This window comes from Borostomias antarcticus (genome assembly GCF_949987555.1).
Source record: "Borostomias antarcticus genome assembly, chromosome: 5".
NCBI classification, from domain to species: domain Eukaryota; kingdom Metazoa; phylum Chordata; class Actinopteri; order Stomiiformes; family Stomiidae; genus Borostomias; species Borostomias antarcticus.
Window position 1 is genome coordinate 28,855,448 of NC_140238.1, and position 18,402 is coordinate 28,873,849.

An 18,402-nucleotide genomic window follows, 5' to 3' on the forward strand; every position below is an offset into this window, starting at 1 on the left:
ACATGATGATCCAGGGTGGGACCGTCTGGTGAGTGGCGGTCCGCTCCTGTTCTTTGGGAGAGGTTCGGATGGGTTATAATAATAACTTTCAATCAAAGTGCTTTACAGAGCAGCTAAAAAGGCAAGTGTAAACACTCAACATTAAAAACAACACAACACTCAATAAAAACACAATATCAATAAACAACACAACGCACTCTAAGACACATATACAACAGAAAACAGGTGGGTCTTTAGCTTAGCCTTAAACACCTCCACTGAGAAAACCTGTCTAATGTCAATTGGAAGACGGTTCCAGACCGTCGGTGCGTGGAAAGAAAAAGCCCGCTCACCCACCGTCTTCTTCTTGACTTTGGGGACAGTCAGCAGACCAGTCCCCTAGGAGCGCAATGACCTTGAGGGGACATACTGTATGGGATCAAAAGGTCCTTCAGGTAGGATGGCGCAGTAACGTTCACAGCTTTGTAAGCTAGCAGCAACATCTTAAAGTCTGCTCTAACATGAACCGGGAGCCAATGAAGGGCAGCAAGCACTGGTGAGATGTGATCATATTTGGTTGACCCAGTCAGAATGCGAGCTGCAGCATTCTGGACCATTTGTAGACCATGTAAACTCTTCTTAGGCAACCCTGACAGAAGGGCAACGGTGTAACCGTTTCTTGTCTGGCTCTCTTTTCACGTGCCTTTCCTTGTCCTCAGCTGGGATGAGCTGAGTGCGGCGGGTAGGGGCCAGTGCTTGGGTTGGGCCAACTTTTAGTATGGTCTCACCTTGGACCCATGGCTTGTGTCCTGGCTGGCCAGTTTTGTTAACGGGTCCAGCAAGAGTGTATGGTGCGGTCGTGTAGCTCCGCTTATGCCAATAGGAGCTTGCCCTGTGGGGTGGACCTCCATGAAATAGAACGACAGTTATGTGTTGTAACTCTAGATCTATGAGTGGAGCGAAGCCCCATAGGGCGCAGACTTGGCTGAACCCACAGTCTGCTCACTGAAAGTTTTGGCTAGGAGCAGATGTGCGGGCAAAGCCCGCTTATACAGTGGTGCACCGAACCTAGTTGGACACAGGTGTGTGTGTGTTTTTTTTTCTTCAGTAAAATGTAGCTGGCTGGGTTTACAAGCCAATAGGAGCTTTCCCTGTGGGGCTTTGCTCCACTCATAGAACTACATTACAATACATAGGTGTCATTATCTCTGCTTAACATAATCATTGCACTGCATAGTTAAGCTGACTATTACAAACAACTTACTTGATTTAGTAATTCGAACGTTTTTTTTTTTTTTCAAAAACATGAAAGAATAAGTAATGACCACTCAAAAGTTTAATTAGAATCAAATCCTGGTTTACAGTGTGCCAAGTAAAGCATGTAAAGACACCAGAGTCAAGAGAGGCTAGAACATCTGTGTGGTGGAAAGGGACATTTGAGGGATTCAGATCATATAGACTGGATTAGGATTCTAAGGTTAGACTTTAGGGTTAGGGTAAGTACAGGTATAGCGGGAGTTACAATGTGGGGTTGTAGAGGGTTGAGATCTTCTTGAAGCCCTTTACAGACTCACTGAATCATGAAACATATTTCAGACACATAACATTACTGTACACAAATAAAGTTCAAGAAAAGGCTAATTCAGAGCTTACTCAAAGTTTTATTTAAATACTGATTGATTCACTTGAAACTGTACATAGTATGATGAAATTCTGAAATAAATCAAACTCACTGGAAAATACTTTCAGGTACTTTCATCATTATACTCCCAAGTAGTTTCATTGTATCAATTCAGTTATTTATCACACTGTATGTACAAGATATGGGTACCACATACAATGAAATGCCTAAAGCATTTTTGAACCCAGTCTGGTGTGATACAGTATCTGACCTGTGTGTCTAGGCTATGGGACACGGAGGGACATTCAGACAGGGCATTTCCTGCCTTTGGGGAATCGGACGGACGGAGCAACCTTTGACAACTGCAGTCCCGGTGAAGTCAGCTTCAGGATTTCTGTAAGAGAACAGACAGCACACTGGGCTTTGGTCATCCCATACACATGTATATTCTGCTGCTCCTGCTGTTCTTTTACTTAGCTCTATCAGGAACCCTAATAATGTGTTTTCATTATCCTATGGGAATGGGGTCTGTTTTGGAACTCTTTTTTTATAAGAAGTATTCCTTACACTTTCTCATATGCGGATAAGTCAGGTTGGCATGACCACTCTCTCATCCTCTTGGGGGGTTCTTGAGCACAGATTGGCTTACACAAGCTCCACTCACTCCATTCAGACAACTTAGCTGAAACTACAGTTTATATCGTTAGGACAGAACACACACACACACACACACACACACACACACACACACACACACACACACACACACACACACACACACACACACACACACACACACACACACACACACACACACAGGTCCAAGGTACAAAAGCAGCATCTCAAAACATCTTCCTCAAAAACAATGACAAATGTTCAGACCACGCCCAATTGAACTGAAAGCACTTCAAAAGTTTTAAATATCATGGATAACAGGGCTTGTGACAAACTTTTTGCATTGTGTTTACGTAAACTACGCTTTAGTGATCAGCACCTCTTGCAGGGAAACAATGACAGGAGATTATTGTTTGAGTATCACTTGAATTTTTGTCCATCAGTTTGGCCAATTTTCTCTAGTGAGGAGGAAGGTATCGGTTACTCACCTTGACATTTTTCAATATTGAAGCAATCCGCAGTGTTTGACAGAGGTCCATCACAAGGTTTCCCCCCATAAGCGGTGTACTGACAATACCTGTTTCTCCTGTGAATTCCACTAATCTTTTTACATTTGATGTCTTTGATGTATCTGGACTCGCATGGACCCCAGGCCGACCACCCTGCCCACTGACCGTCCACTGTGGAGACAACAGACAGATAAGCCCTACAGGAAAGGCCAAAGCTACACGGACTGTATCCCCAGAGTAGTCCTAAATGACCCATAACCCCTATAGCACACCTCCTACACTGCGGTGTTTGTGTGTGTGTACTGTATGTGTGTGTGTGTGTGTGTGTGTGTTTTACCTGGGCAGAAGTCTTTGATGCAGATCAGATTTTGGGTGGTGGAGCCCGGGCAGTCCCGTCCCCCATGTTTGGCAGCGGGGTTGTTACACTCGCGCTGTTCTGTTTGGTGGCCTACCCCACAGGTAACAGAGCAGTCCACGCCACGCCATGGTCCCCAGGCTCCGTCCACTGAACCAGAAGGGGAGAGATAGGTTATGGGTAGGGATAAGGGTGAGGAATGGGTGAAAGTGGGGTGAGGGTGAGTTCAGGGCCTTGAACTTGGTATTCATGGCAGAAGAATGTGTGTCACAAGCAGAGTGTGTTTATGAGCCAACCCATATCAAATCAAATCAAACTTTATTTGTATAGTGCATTTCATACACAGAGGCAAGGCGAGGCAAGGCAAGTTTATTTGTATAGCACATTTCAGCCACAGGGCAATTCAAGGTGCTTTACATGAGACATTAAAAGCATTAAAACAAAATGCAAGACATTATAGACATTTAAAACAAAAAGCAGGACCAATAGAATACAGCAATAAAAGTTACAGTGCAGTTTACAGATAAACATAACTCCTCTTAGAAAGTAGTGATTGAAAGTCATCAGGCTTGTTTTAAAAGAACCAAGAGTTGCAGCAGACCTGCAGTTTTCTGGAAGTTTGTTCCAGATATGTGGGGCATAAAAACTGAACGCTGCTTCTCCATGTTTTGTTTTAACTCTGGGAACAGAAAACAGACCTGTGCCAGATGACCTGAGGGGTCTGGATGGTTCATAGCGTATGAGCAGATCAGAAATATATTTTGCCCCTAGACCATTCAGTGCTTTGTAAACCAACAGCATTATTTTAAAGTAAATTCTTTGACAGACAGGAAGCCAGTGTAAAGACCTTAGAACAGGTGTGATGTGATCCACTTAGTGGGGACACGAGCAGCAGCGTTCTGAATCAGCTGCAGCTGTCTGATCGATTTTTTAGAGAGACCTGTAAACACGCCATTACAGTAGTCGAGTCTACTGAAGATAAATGCATGGACAAGTTTTTCCAAATCCTTATGGGACATAAATCCTTTGATCCTTGATATATTCTTCAGGTGATAGTAGGCTGACTTTGTAATTGACTTAATGTGGCTGTTGAAATTCAGGTCTGAGTCCATGACTACACCAAGATTTCTGGCTTCGTTTGTGGTTTTTAGCATTACTGATTGAAGTTGAGCACTGACTTTTAATCGTTCTTCTTTGGCTCCAAAAACAATTACTTCAGTTTTATTTTTGTTTAGTTGGAGAAAGTTCTGGCACATCCAATCATTGATTTGTTGAATGCACTTACTCAGCGCTTGTATGGGATTATAGTCTCCTGGTGATATAAATGTGCATGTCGGCTGCATAGCTATGGTAACATATTTTGTTGTTTTCCATAATTTGAGTTGGTGGGAGCATGTAAATGTTCAACAGAATAGGCCCCAGGATGGAGCCTCGGGGAACTCCACAGGTTTATTTTTGTCAGCTCAGATTTGTAATTGCCTATAGACCCAAAATAGTCCCTGTCCTTTAAGTAGGATTCAAACCAATCTAACACTTTTACCACAAATTCCCTGCCAATTTTCCAGTCGGCCTAATAGTATGTTGTGGTCTACCGTGTTGAACGCAGAGCTGAGATCCAGTAGTACTAAGACTGAGATTTTTCCATTATCTGTGTTTAAATGGATGTCATTAAATACCTTAATTAGAGCAGTCTCAGTGCTGTGCTGTGGTCAAAATCCTGACTGGAAGACATCAAATCCATTACTTAGTACCAGGAAGTTATTCAGTTGTTGGAAAACAACCTTTTCAATTATTTTGCTTAGAAATGGGAGGTTTGATATGGGCCTATAATTGCTCATTTGTGAGGTGTCTAGATTATTCTTTTTAAAGAGTGGCTTGATGACTGCAGTTTGCGGGAACACATCTGAAAGAAGAGATGTGTTTACAATTTGTAATAAATCAGAGGCCATGCAGTTGGATACAGTTTTGAAGAAGTCTGTAGGTAGAACATCAAGGCAACAGGTGGAGGATTTCAGATATTGTACAGTATAGTGTCCCCCAGGGTTTTATGGTTGATCGGATGAAATTGTGTCATGGTATTGATTTTAAGTGGACACTGCGACAACACATGTCCTGTACCTGGAGTGGAGGCACTAACTGCTTGTCTAATTTTCTGAATGTTGTCAGTGAAGAATGAGGCAAATTTGTTGCAGGTCCTGGTGGATAGAAGTTCAGAGGCTACTGACACAGGAGGGTTTGTCAGCCTATCAACAGTGGCAAACAAGGCACGCGCATTGTTATGGTTTTTGGTGATGATGTCAGAAAAGAAGGTCTGCCTTGCATTTCTCAGCTCCAGATTATAAATGCGAAGTCTCTCTTTATAGATGTCATAATGAACATGGAGATTTGTTTTTCGCCACCTGCGTTCAGCTTTTCAACACTCTCTTTTTTCTATTCTGACCAACGTGCCGTTTCTCCATGGAGATGTTCTCTTACCAGAGACCACTTTCACCTTAGTGGGCGCAATGGCATCAATAATGTTTGTAATTTTAACATTGAAATTATCTACAAGCTCGTTGACTGAGGCCATAGAGAGGGCAGGTGTGGACGAGAAAGCCTGACTAAATATTTCCCTGGGTTTTTCAGTGATGTGCCGTTTTGAGATAACCTCTGATTGAGAATTTGTGTGCATGGAGATAGTACACTCAACGAAAACACAGGAATGATCAGAGAGCGCAACATCGGTCGAATGGGTCTTTGGGGGGTGATGCGTACATGCACAATTTTGGGGGGAAACCTCTGTTTTATGCCGAGTAGCCTATATATATAGGCCTATATTCTTTGCTGTCATTCTGACTGAGCTCACTTTTCACAATTGCGGGAAATTGTATTTTATTTTATTCTCAGTTTTTAGCATTTTGGCACTGGTGATTTTCCTTTGGCTCTGGCTAAAATCTCTTTGGGGGGCGGCAAAAAATCCTCTATTCAGGAAATACTCTGGGTTCGATACCAGCTCCTGGCATTGTGCTGTGTCCTTGACTGAACACTTGATCCCCCACAATGGCTGGCTACTGCTCCTGGCTGCCCCTGGAGGAGGATGGTGTTGGATGGGATAAATGCAGTGAACACTTTTGACTGGCTACCCCTGATTGCATGTGTGTGTTGTATGATGTGTTGCCGCTCATGTGTGTAACTGCTGTGTGGTGAATTATAGACCCCTCGAGGTCACACATTATATTATTCACCTCCATTCATTTTTTGGACTTGGGGAGTGAGAAATTCCCCCCATTCATTGTCAATAGGGGGGAACTGAAACTGCCATATCTTGACATGGGAAGGTCACAGAGACACAGGGTTTGGACTGACATAACGAATGCAGCAATACCAAACATGTCATGCTCGCACGCATGTGTGCATACACAGAGCCATGAAATGCATTAATGGGCGGAGGTCTGTGCACTCTGAGCACCATTTCTAGTTAAAAATTTTGTTTTTCCATTGGTGATTTTACATTATTTGGTGTTAATGCCCTCCATGCTACATTTCCTGTATGTTTTATGGTACGCATTCCATAAGTCAGATACTGCAGGAATCAACATTGAATCTTCTGTGTTTTTGGCAATATGTTTCAGGGATAACGTTATATATTTCTTTCTGTATACTGTACATAGGTACATACAGTATGTCTTATCTTGCATTGTGTGAGAAAGTGTCCACTTTCATAATAGAAACTCTTGTGTCACAAGACACATACAGTCTAAGACAAATATTGCACAAATTCTATGATATTATAATATTCTTGTATCTCAATTGATAAGGCATATGGAGTTTTTACCTTTGCAGTAGAGTTGCAAAGTTTATTTACATTCTTTACATTTTCAGAAACTTGACGTGAACTTATGCTGTTAGCTGATTTGAAAAGAAATCTCTTCATATTCTATAGGCCTATTTCCATATTCCAATAATTTCAAGTGGTTGAAGGACAATGCTTTCAAAACAACTGAGTGACATACAAATGTCACACTACTAAAGGCTTCATATAATACTATTGCAATGTAAATTGTATTTCCGTTTCTGTAAAATGCTGTAGATGCATTTTCTGAATGTGGTGATCATGCCAAAAGAGTGTGCAAAATCAAAGGAAAACACTCCTACTCGCTCTAAAATGTGTCTGAAGGTGTTTGTACTCAGGCGGTGGAAAGTGTGCTTGTCTTTACCGGGACAAAAAGGAAGGTTGGTGCATTCTTCGTTTTCTGTACTCCTCCCAGAACAATGGTGCCCAGGGGGGATGAGGGAGGGAGAGGGGTTGGTACAGGTGCGAAGGCGCTCCTTGACTGGCCAGGCTCTTCCCTCCACGGCGCAGGAGCTGGAGCAGGGCCTCCAAGGGGCCCAAGCAGCCCATCCTCCATGAACTCAGGGAAAGCAGAGCACAGCACACAGTCTATCTATAGCAGCTCTCCTCTACAGTATATATAGGCCTACTGTACACACACACACACACACACACACACACACACACAGCTGCTGAACAGAGAGGAGCAGGGGAATTAGAAGAAAGGGGCAAGGAGAGGAGGAATGGAAGGAGAAGAGGGAGTAGATAACAAACATTGGTTCTTTACTTGGACACTGAGGCCCCGAACAAGATTCAGTCTCTACGCCGGACCCGTCACAGGTTCCATCACATTTCGGTTTTGGATCGGAGCACGTTCTCTCCCTCCTCCTCGTGCCAGATTCACAGGTGACCGAGCATTGCTGCCATGGACCCCATGCTGCCCACCGGCCCTGCTCTGGAAGAACACACACACACACACACACACACACACACACATTCATCATTCATCATTATTTTAGTAGCTACGATCTTTTCGTAGCTACTAACAAAATCTACACCTGCTTCTGACTGCATGTAGGGCTTGTGTAAATACCCAATGCGCATCAATAGTGCTTTGCATTGTTTAGAAATATAATGATTAGAAATATAACACTAAGCTAAATTAATTGATAATTAGCAGGTTTAAGCTTCATATTACTTTATAAAAAATGTGAATGGGTTGTTAAAATCAACTTGATGCATGTATTTTATGCATGTTAAGTCATCTCTATGCACTCGAGAAGGTGTGCAATATAATATTGGCCTGCTGTGGCCTGCATAACATCACCATGAAATGGGGACTTCCACTCCCCGAGGTCCCCGATCTGTACCTGCACTGCCTCCTGAACCTGCACTGCCTCCAGAACGGCTCAGGAGCTGCCAATGCAGCGGCTATTCGGACACACCAGCAAATTATAGAGCAATTCTAAGGTAAGTGTTTAATAAGACAGGAACTGGGTAAGGTAGGCCATTTGATGTTATTTGCAAAACTGATAGCCCATGTTTTTATCCTTGTTATATAAAAATGCCATTTGTCTTTTGCAAAGTGAGTCATCATTTGGAATATGAACGCATAGGGTAATTTCATCAAGAGGCAGGTGTCATCTCTTGAAAGGCTACACTTAAATCTCCAAATGAAAGAGAAACAGCACCTTTTGATTTTGGAAGTAGCCTACCCATTTTTCATTTTCTACAGTTTTTCAGTGCTCTGCCCAATTGTTGTAAGTAAATAACCACAGACATCACACAGAAGGAAAACTAAAATTAAATTGATAAAACATTGGTGATACTTGAATTTCATTAACAGAAGCCCAGAAGGCCGGCGGATGAGCCAGTAGACGGGCAACGGGTGGGCGAGACACCGTAGCAGGTTGTTTGGGCTTGTTTCGAGACCGGCGCATACCCACAGTAGCGGCAGGAGCGGCCGAGACACGAGGACGTGCCGGCGCACTGTGCCCACTAGGAGCGGCGAGATGGCGAGCTCGGAGAAGCCTATCTTGCTCCTGACTCCGACATTGCTCTAAAAGGTTGGAAACAGCCACACCAAACAGTAGATGGCTAGCATGGCAATGGACGAGGTGGCTGCGCCAGCCTGCGCCGCCAGCGCATAGATCTTCTCCACCAGGGAGTGGTCTTGTGCTTGGGGTCGGGCATGGAGGGCTTCCCAGCCGAACCCCAGGCAGAGGAGCCAGGCACGAGGACGCCGGCGATGCCGGGTTCCAGCGGCAGAGAGCCAGTCATCATTGCTTCATTCCAACCGGCAACTCTAGTACAGTAGCTCTCATGAAGGGACATAGCGGAGATCACAGAGGAGCAGGATGGCCCCATCCCAACTCCACGAGCGTCTCCAGGTCAGACATAGCCGGGAGGAGACGAGGTACAGGGGCAGATGGAGCTTGACAAATTCAACTCAGCTACACACATACTATGGAACAACACACACTCTGCTTCGGAATACGCACTTCGGAACAACACACTCTCTGGAAAACACAATGCACACTCCAGATCACATCCCAACATATTTGAGGTGTGTGTGTGTGTGTGTGTTTGCAGTAAGTGTGTTTACCTTACCTGGACAGCATTCTTTATCTGAGCAGGGCTTCATCTCTACCGACCCGTCCAGTTTATTGCCGGGACACCCCAGCCCATGGCACTGGCGTCGTCTCGTGGTCACGCCTTCCTTACATGACACCGAGCAGCTGCTCCAGAGTGACCAAGACGTCCATTGGGCATAGCTGCAGTCAGGGGAGACACACAGGGTTAAACCTGACTATCAATCACTTTTTTGTATTCCTTCTATGTATGTAACTTTCCTACTTTGTACTATTTGCCCCACTATTTTAAGACTGTATATTTATTTGCCCAGGGACTGCGGGTGGAAATTAGCTGTTTAGCTATAACCTTGTACAGTTCATCTCTCCCTATTCTATAGGGTAAATGTCTACTGTACCTTGTCCCCGTCTTAAAAATAAATAAAATCAATCAAAAATCAATCAATCAACTACTGTCATATCATAGCTGCAGACAGGAGAGACACAGAGGTAAACCTGACTATCAATCACCCACTACTGTAATATCACATAGCTGCAGACAGAAGAGACACATAGTTAAACCTGACTATCCATCAAACTACTGTCATATACTGTGAACTACAGTCTAGACAGACCTTGATAGCATGTATGAATGGTTTATCTCTATACAGATACAGACATTGAAACAACATTCATAAGAAATGCCCCAATGTATGGCGCCACATATATGTGTATAGCCCGTCCTGATTTACTACCAGCCCCAATTTAAAAGCTGGCCAGAGCCCATTCGTCATACAATATTTTGTTCTGGGTTGCCTTGATTACATTACTCAGGCAGGCAGGCAGGCAGGCAGGCAGGCAGACATACATTACATTACACAACGTACAGTAGTAAAAGCTAATGTACTACTACTTGTCAGAACTCACAAGTGCATCTCCTTTATAAAACAAGTGACTAAGAGCATAATCTAGTGCTGAAGGCAAAGTGCAAGAATAGCAATGTAATATACAATAGGTGGTTAAGAGGGAAGATCATTGTAGTACTTCTTGAAGGGAGGTTCAATTTCAGTCTTGAGCCTGCAAGGAAAGATGGGCAGCAACTCTGCTGTCCTGACGTCAGTGGGCAGTTCGTTCCACCACTGAGGGGCCAGGACAGAGAAGAGCCGTGACCGTGTCGATCGACTGCAGGGGTCTCAGAATGACGGGGCAACCAGTCGCCCCGAGGTAGCAGAGCGTAGCGTTCGGGAGGGGGTATATGGCAGACAGACAGACAAGAGGGGGTTACGATGGAGGTACGTGCGGAGAGACTCACCCACAGTATTTGCAGGCTCCGTCAGGTCCAGTGAAGGCATACTTTAGGTTCATACAGCAGTCATCCTCATCCACATCCCCCAGCAGATGCTCACAGCCACTTGTTCCCCAGTTAAACTGGCTGAAACACTTCACAGTCCCGCAGTCTGCTAACACCACAAACACAACAACCAGAATCATCACAACAACAACAACACCAAATCAACAACTACCATCAACCGCAGCAAACATAACAACCATCACAACCGTGACAACAATGATGACAACAACCAAAAAAGCGAATGACACCACCACGACATTGGTCCTCATCACCTGTGGGGCACAGATTGGATCTACAGGTGCATCTCAGAAAATTTGAATTGTGGAAAAAGTCCAATTTTAATTTAATATTTAATTTAATTTATTTATTTAATTCAGTGAAACTTTCATGCATTCTAGATCCATTACACAAAGTGAAATATGTCAAGCCTTTTTTGTTTTCATCTTTATGATTGTACAGTATGTTCAGTATGTTTGTCACGCCGATGCCTCGTCAGCCCCGCCTTCATCAGGCTAGCACACCCTCTGACTCTGACTCTGGTACGTCCCAGAGGGCGCAGCGGGAACTGTGCTCTCGCCTGTCTCAACCACGAGCCGAGTGCGCTCCCACTCCACACCTGCCTGACGTCACCAATCAGCCATGAGCCGGGCTTGTTCCCACTTCACACCTGCCTGCCATCTCCAATCAACCCATCTAAGAAGCCGGGCTACTCGGCAGTCGGTGCCAGATCGTTGACCAACCTAGTGGGTATCACGTCTCTAGCTCTAACCTAAACCTGCCTTTATCCAAACCCTACCTCACCCTTTTTGTTTTCCTTCGTCCTAGTCTGACCTCCCTGCCACTGCCTGAACCTCGCCTGTCTGGAGAACCACATACCTGCCTGTCTGACTACCACGTTCCTGCCTGACCCTCGCCTGTCTGACTGCCACGTCCCTGTCTGACCCTCGCCTGTCTGACTGCCACGTCCCTGTCTGACCCTCGCCTGTCTGACTACCACGTTCCTACCTGACCCTTGCCTGTCCGACTACCACGTACCTGCCTTACCCTCGCCTGACCAATAAACGTGCCCCAACGTGGGCTTGTCCCCATACGCCTGTCGTGTCTGCTCTTGGGTCCTACTCCACTAGCCCTAACAATGTTCATTTATACACTCAATACTTGGTGGGGGCTCCTTTTGCACAAGTTACTGCATCAATGTGGAGCATGGAATGGAGACAATCAGCCTTGGAATATTTCACTACATGTGTAATGAATCTATAATATACGAAAGTTTCACTTTTTGAATGAAATTACGGAAAATAATGAACCTTCCACAATATTCTAATTTTCTGAGATGCTCCTGTATATCTTAGTACCTGACAGCAGCACAGATGGAGGATGTGGAGTAGAGTTACTGACCTGAGTGTGGAATGCCGATCAAAAGACACACCGTCATCCAAACTAGCCATACCATGGCCATCTCTCTGGCCGCCTCGGTCTACCTGTCTGTCCGCCTGTCCTTATCTCTCTCTTCTCTCGCTTTCTCTTTATCTCCCTGTCTCTCTGTCTTTGGGACAGTTTTTCAGTCTCCTCTACAGTTCTGTATTTTGTTCTGTGTTAAATGCTAAAGTGCATTTTTGGTGGCACCCCTAGTACTGTGGGTCTTCTGTCCAGCCCTCTGTCTACTCCTCCTGTCCTTCCTGGATTGGCTGCTGGTGCAAAGTGTAAACATCAGAGAGGATTAATTTCCCGTAAGTTTGATGACCTCCAGGCTCCTCCACCACCACCGTAACCGTCAACTCTTTATGTGGCAACACGGCCGGGTTAACTCTATGAGGACAGACACACACACACACACACACTCACACACTCACTTCGTTCCTCTCCCTCTCTCTTTCCCGTACACAAAACAAAGGTTGTAGTTTATTTGTACAGACTGCCTGCCTCATTCAGGGACACTTTGTTCACTTTCTATTTGGGTTTTGAGAGCCCACAGTTTTATACATTAAGAGGTTCGTAAAACCACTTCAAAAACATGGACGGCTAGAAGTGTTTAGAAGTGCTCTTCACCTCCTATGCTGCCGCCACTCTCTCTCTCTCTTCCCTTCTATCTCTCACACTCACTGACTCGTCAAACTTTCTCTCCCTCTTTCTGTATCATACCATCTCAAACCCCCCTCTGGTTGTCTTTCTCCTCTTCCGTACGTTCTCTCACCCTCTTTCACACACTTTCTCTGTCTGAATGTCTCTTTCCCCTTTCTCACGCATTGGACAAACATAGCTATTGGTAGAGGAAAGATGGTCAACATCCATTATTTGACAGAGTGTGCAAACAGCTCTGGCCCAAAGAAAACAGCAGATGTGTGTATGACATGGTTACATGCTTGAGTGTACACCTTTGTGTGTGTGTGTGTGTGTGTGTGTGTGTGCATACAGTATATCTGTATATAAGTGTGTTTGTGTGTGTGTGTATGTGTGTGTGTGTATAATAAAGTTTATTTGAATAGCACTTTTCATGCAGACTGCAGACATTTCAGCACAATTGTAAAATAAATAAACCACATAATGAACACAATAAATCAATAATACAACCCACAATACAAAGGCAAGACCATAATAAGTAAAAGATTAAAACAATTTAAAGAAACCAGGTCCAGCCTGGCTTATGTGCGTGGCTGGCTTGTTTCTGTTCAGGACTGGTAGGACGGAAGCTAGTCATGCCACTGAAATAGCTGTGAATTGAAATGACATGACATAATGTCTGATAAATTAAGATAGGTATTGTTGCCTGGACACATCAGTTCCAATGCTTCCAAAGCTAATCCAGCACAATAAGAGCGAGATAGCCAGTTGGCTCATGAGCCCACAACAACTAGCAGCAGCTTCCATAATATTAATGGTAGCGGTCAGTGGCTAAAGCAGTTACACTGATTATTCCCTGTAACATTAGCTATTTTGCTGCAATTGCCTACAGCGGGTCCCCTATGGACGAGCTGGCGAATCTCTGGTTGAATCCGCTGGCGGACCTCCGGCCGAATCTGCTGGCGGGTTCCTGGCCATTTGGACATCGAATGGCAAATGGACCTCTGGCGGATTATTAGCGTCAGGGACAGCGGCCCACTAGTAATCCGAAATGCTCCCGTTATTGCTCAATCACCATTCCACAGGTAGTTTATTGTCTATATCCTAGGCCCATTGGCCCTAGGCTTATGGATTTCTATTGCTAAATGAACTTACTCTCAGCATTTTTGGGTAACCTTTCCTTTCATAGTCCCTCAATTACTAAACATTTACCTTGTAAATACATGCAAAGTATAGCCTAATATATAATGGGTACATACTGAGACACCTATACTGTAGGTATAATTTCAAAACAGGAGTATTTCAAATGTTCCATTACTGAACATAAATTCAATAACTGACATAGCACCACCAGGTAACTACATTTTTACATAACTTCTATAACATCCAGTGACAAATACAAATCACAATGCTCATATTTATTAAAATGCTTTGAATTATAGTAATTATAACTGGATCCACTCAGGAATCTGGGAGTGGGACCGAGAACAGGAAGAGCAGAAAACAAAACAAAGAGTTGCATACACAGAGAAACATAACAGTAAGTCTTGTGCAAGTCTAGTATATCAATGGGACTTGTAATTGGTCACATAATTGGTCACCCAGTTTCTGCAATCAGTTTGACACAGTTAATTCATCAGCAAAACAGACTGTACATTTCCTTAAAAAAACAACAACTTTTTGTTCCCATGGGATCTCTCCCATCCGTCTGAAAAAAGGGGGCAGAGAGGAGAGGCAGAAAGGTTGTGGCTAAAGTAAGGAATCAAACATGTTCGTCCTCAACCGGGGATCAAACAATTATCTCCCGCCTGGGAGTCAGATGCTTAATCCACTACACTATCGAGGAACTTGAAAATGTGAGATGTCATAGTGTTTTTGTCCCTATGGAATCTCTCCTGTTCTTCAAAAAAAAGTGGAAAGGAGAGTAAAAGGAGGGAGGGAGAGGGATGGAAAGGCCGAAAGTAAACGTAGGAATAAACCCACAGGCTAGCAGAGGGTGTGGGTATGGTTTCCCAAAATCATCCCCACTGGGAATCCTGATCACCTGGGTGGGAGTCTGATGCTTTCACCGCAACTCTACTTGTGCAGTGGAGATCAGTGGGTTGATTTTGGTAGGTGTTCCACAATTTAGGTGCAATAGTGGATGAAAGCAGCTTCCCCAATTTTATTTTGGGGGACTTCCTGAATACTTAAAAGACCTGCTGTGGCACTATTAAACTGTCCACACAGAGTTAACCAAAGGAGATATACTGTAGTAAGTATATCAGACTTAAAGGAGTACAATTGAATAAGAGCTCATTCTTGAGACTGACACGTGAATGCATATTCATTTACGTTAAGCTGAAATGGCAGCTAACGTTTGACATTATTTATAGCTGCAGTTTGAAATGTGGGACTTTATAAATGTCGATGTGGCAGTTCAAAGCCCACAATTTGCAACTTAAATGTGAAGCAACATAAAAGTTCATGCCAATGTCAAAGTAAATCTTCAAGACCCAGGGTTACCTAAACTGCACACTGCCAAGGTAAATAAAGTTGTTCAAATGAAGTACCTCTTGTTCCTTCCGGGTTTAAAGTTTCCACTCCACTGTGATCTGTCAGGGTGAGTTATTCGTTGGTTCGTAAGGCCTCTTTTACTTTCGCAATCATGAATACGACACTGGCCTCCTGCTCAGTGAATCTTACAACCATCATTCTGCTGTTCACAAGCTTTCCGCTCTGCAACTCTCCCAGGCAAGAGTCAGGGGAATGTAATGTTAAAAGAAAAATATCTTACCTTGTGAAGTATTTCAGGAATTGGGCCCTGGGTGGCAGTGAGGGACTTGCTCAGCTAGCCGACCTGGAGCATCGTAATTGGCTGCTTGAGGAAAGAGTAGCAGGTATCCCAAAGGCAGTGACATTTGCTGTAGCCACAGCCCCACCCCGTGCACCTCGTGATGGGCCTCGTCCATGAGCTCAAATGTACTGAAGTGGCCATTCGCTCTGGGGAAGACTGCCACATTGGCAGTGAGGTACAGGGTCTGACTGGTTACCTAAAAAACGAATGCAATCCAATACAGTCCTGCATAAATCATGACTAGTTGCAAAAGTTATAATGTTTTTTATTTAAACTGTTTGAAAGAGGCATTGCTTCAACTGTACTTATTGTACTTATTGATCACTTTGGAGGATGCAGTTTATGGTGCTATTGAACTGTATTGTATTATAAAGAGAGGTGTTCCTGTCATTGAGCCTAGCCTAATTAATATAAAATGGGGTGAAGAAAATAATGGGGTTGTTAAGTCTGACACCACACATGGCTTTCCTGGACCAAACCCTCCTTCAGCACATATCGAAAATATTGAGCCTCAGCCGACGCGGACGCGAACACAGGCTGTACTCCAAACGGCTCTACCTTTCGAAGGGAACATAATCGGAGCCACGCCTACTGCTGCCCTATTGAAGAGCGTTCCAATCCAAAGGGTGCAAAAGTACTCCCTTCAAAGGGCCCTTTGTAACGGTCATTTTCAAAGTGAACAAGTGATGGTCACTTTTGCTCCCACAACTTTGTGATGTCTCCGGTCAATAATTATGAACAAATATGGTGGACGTTGAGGAGACAGTAATTTGGCAACTCAAACAGGTGATGCACAATTACTTTGTGAAATTCTCTGATGACCCCGCCGTTCTATTCCGTGTTCCGCCCCACACGGCAAGCTCCTATTGGCTTGTGAAACCTAGCCAGCTACAATTAACTGAAGAAAAAAAAACGCACGCACCTGTGTCCAACCAGGTCCGATGCACCACTGTATGAGCGGATCTCGCCTGCACATCTTCTCCTAGAAACTTTCAGCTGACAAGAGGACAGAGAAGTATGAAGAAGAACGAGATGGGCCATGGCTGCCACTCGAGAGCCCCGTCTGCTACGGGACCTCCGCCAACCCATCACCTCATCTCCTCCCGGCGATGCATGGCCTGGAGGCGTTTGTAAAGGCGGGATGGGAGCTCCGCTATGTCCGTTAGTGGGAGCTTCAGAGGCAACCGGCTGGAGTGACATGCTGTCGACTGGTTTTCTGGCTGGCTTCTTTTCAAGGCAAAGGCTATAACTCTCATTTCTCTCCCAGTAGAACAAATAATTGATTTCATCAGCCGACAATATTACCGCAGATCCAGGTATGCCCATGTGCTGCCTACGCCAGTTCAGTACTGATGTGTCTCGAGACGGCTAGCTACGGGAGCTGGTATAATCCAGTAATGTGTATTTTCAAATCGACTTCGAATGTTCTCACCACACAAGGACCCTACCAGAGTTCACTTGGGACCGGGGGGGCCCAGCTCTTCGAAGAGGTCTCGGTATGGTCGTTTTGGTACGCACCTGAGGATAATGTAGCAATAGATGCCAAGTCAATAGCCAAACATATTTCCTATGAATAATTATTATTCATGAGCTTTTGTCAAAAAATTAAGTGGATTGACTAACAGTGACATGTTCCTCTCCAGCCAGCAGCCTCAGCCAGCGGTCTCTCAGAGAGGGACAGAGAGAGAGAGGGACTGACTCTGACTCTCAGGCAGGAGGGCAGGTAGAGGCAGCAGGGCAGGTAGCTCCCACAGAGTCAGGGAAAACTGGTGAGTGAGACAGCGCACACACACACACACACACACACACACACACACACACACACACACACACACACACACACACACACACACACACACACACACACACACACACTCACACTCTGTTAGTGTCAGAGGCTCATTAGAGGAGGGAGGGAGAGGGGAGAGAGGGTGGGAGATATATTAGACCAGTGAGATGTCCAGGCCCTCTGCCCTGGTGTGTGGAAGCTGTTAGTGTCAGAGGGGAAGCCTCGTTCAGACTGCATGATTGCCATCTGAGGGATCTCTATTAGATGATGGTCAGCTGGCTCTTTTTAGCAACTGCAGTCATTTTAGCTTCCACTGGCACATTTTCCCCCCAGATTTTTCTTTTTCAGAACTGATGTTTTTTAAGGGCTCATGTCCCGCAGTATGTTGCATTAAATAGTCTTTTGTACAGTAGATGGAAATGTGGTCTTTGGCACATTTAGTTGTTTGTCAGGGTGTTACCTGTATTTTCATTAGAAAAGACTGGGCACGACACTGGATGTTATTTTATATTGATTTGTATTTATTAAAATCCCTTCTCGTTTACCATGATTTGTGTATGACTACTTCTTTGCCATCCTATTTCATAACCAAATGTGGTCCGATGATTAAATTCCTATGGCTTCTTGATTTTGCTCCAAATTGATGCATTTAAATGAATAACAATCATAGACGGCCTTTGCTATGTTTCACCCGTTTCAACTGAAACAAGCCCCGCCTTCGCTAGGGCCCCCTACTATAATTCGATAGTCTCTCCTTTCCTCTCACTAAGAACATGACTGACGGTGTCAAAAATATGAACTAGTAAATTCTCAAACTAAAGCAAATACACATACTGTAATTAAAAATAATCTCTATAAGCATTTATTTGGGGTTAAATAATCCTACCAGGCTAAAAGTTCATTTG

The 18,402-nt window shown here is 44.4% G+C and overlaps 1 protein-coding gene across 2 annotated transcripts; it reads right to left on the bottom strand.

Moving 5' to 3' along the window:
• Window positions 1-1,620: 1,620 nt before the first annotated feature.
• Window positions 1,621-12,483, bottom strand: LOC311308938 (properdin-like). 2 transcript variants are annotated; one of them, XM_084438036.1, is made up of 9 exons: window positions 12,210-12,483; window positions 10,773-10,920; window positions 9,501-9,664; window positions 7,678-7,845; window positions 7,276-7,470; window positions 3,062-3,229; window positions 2,704-2,895; window positions 2,168-2,288; window positions 1,621-1,994 (listed from the first exon to the last, which is right to left on the bottom strand). In XM_084438036.1, the coding sequence occupies exons 1-9, from the start codon at window positions 12,268-12,270 to the stop codon at window positions 1,880-1,882; spliced, it is 1,332 nt and encodes a 443-aa protein (XP_084294162.1). In that variant the 5' UTR covers window positions 12,271-12,483; the 3' UTR covers window positions 1,621-1,879. The 2 variants fall into 2 exon arrangements, with proteins under 2 accessions (XP_084294162.1, XP_084294163.1); XM_084438037.1 differs by having other exon boundaries at window positions 10,773-10,917; window positions 12,210-12,482.
• Window positions 12,484-18,402: the final 5,919 nt, after the last annotated feature.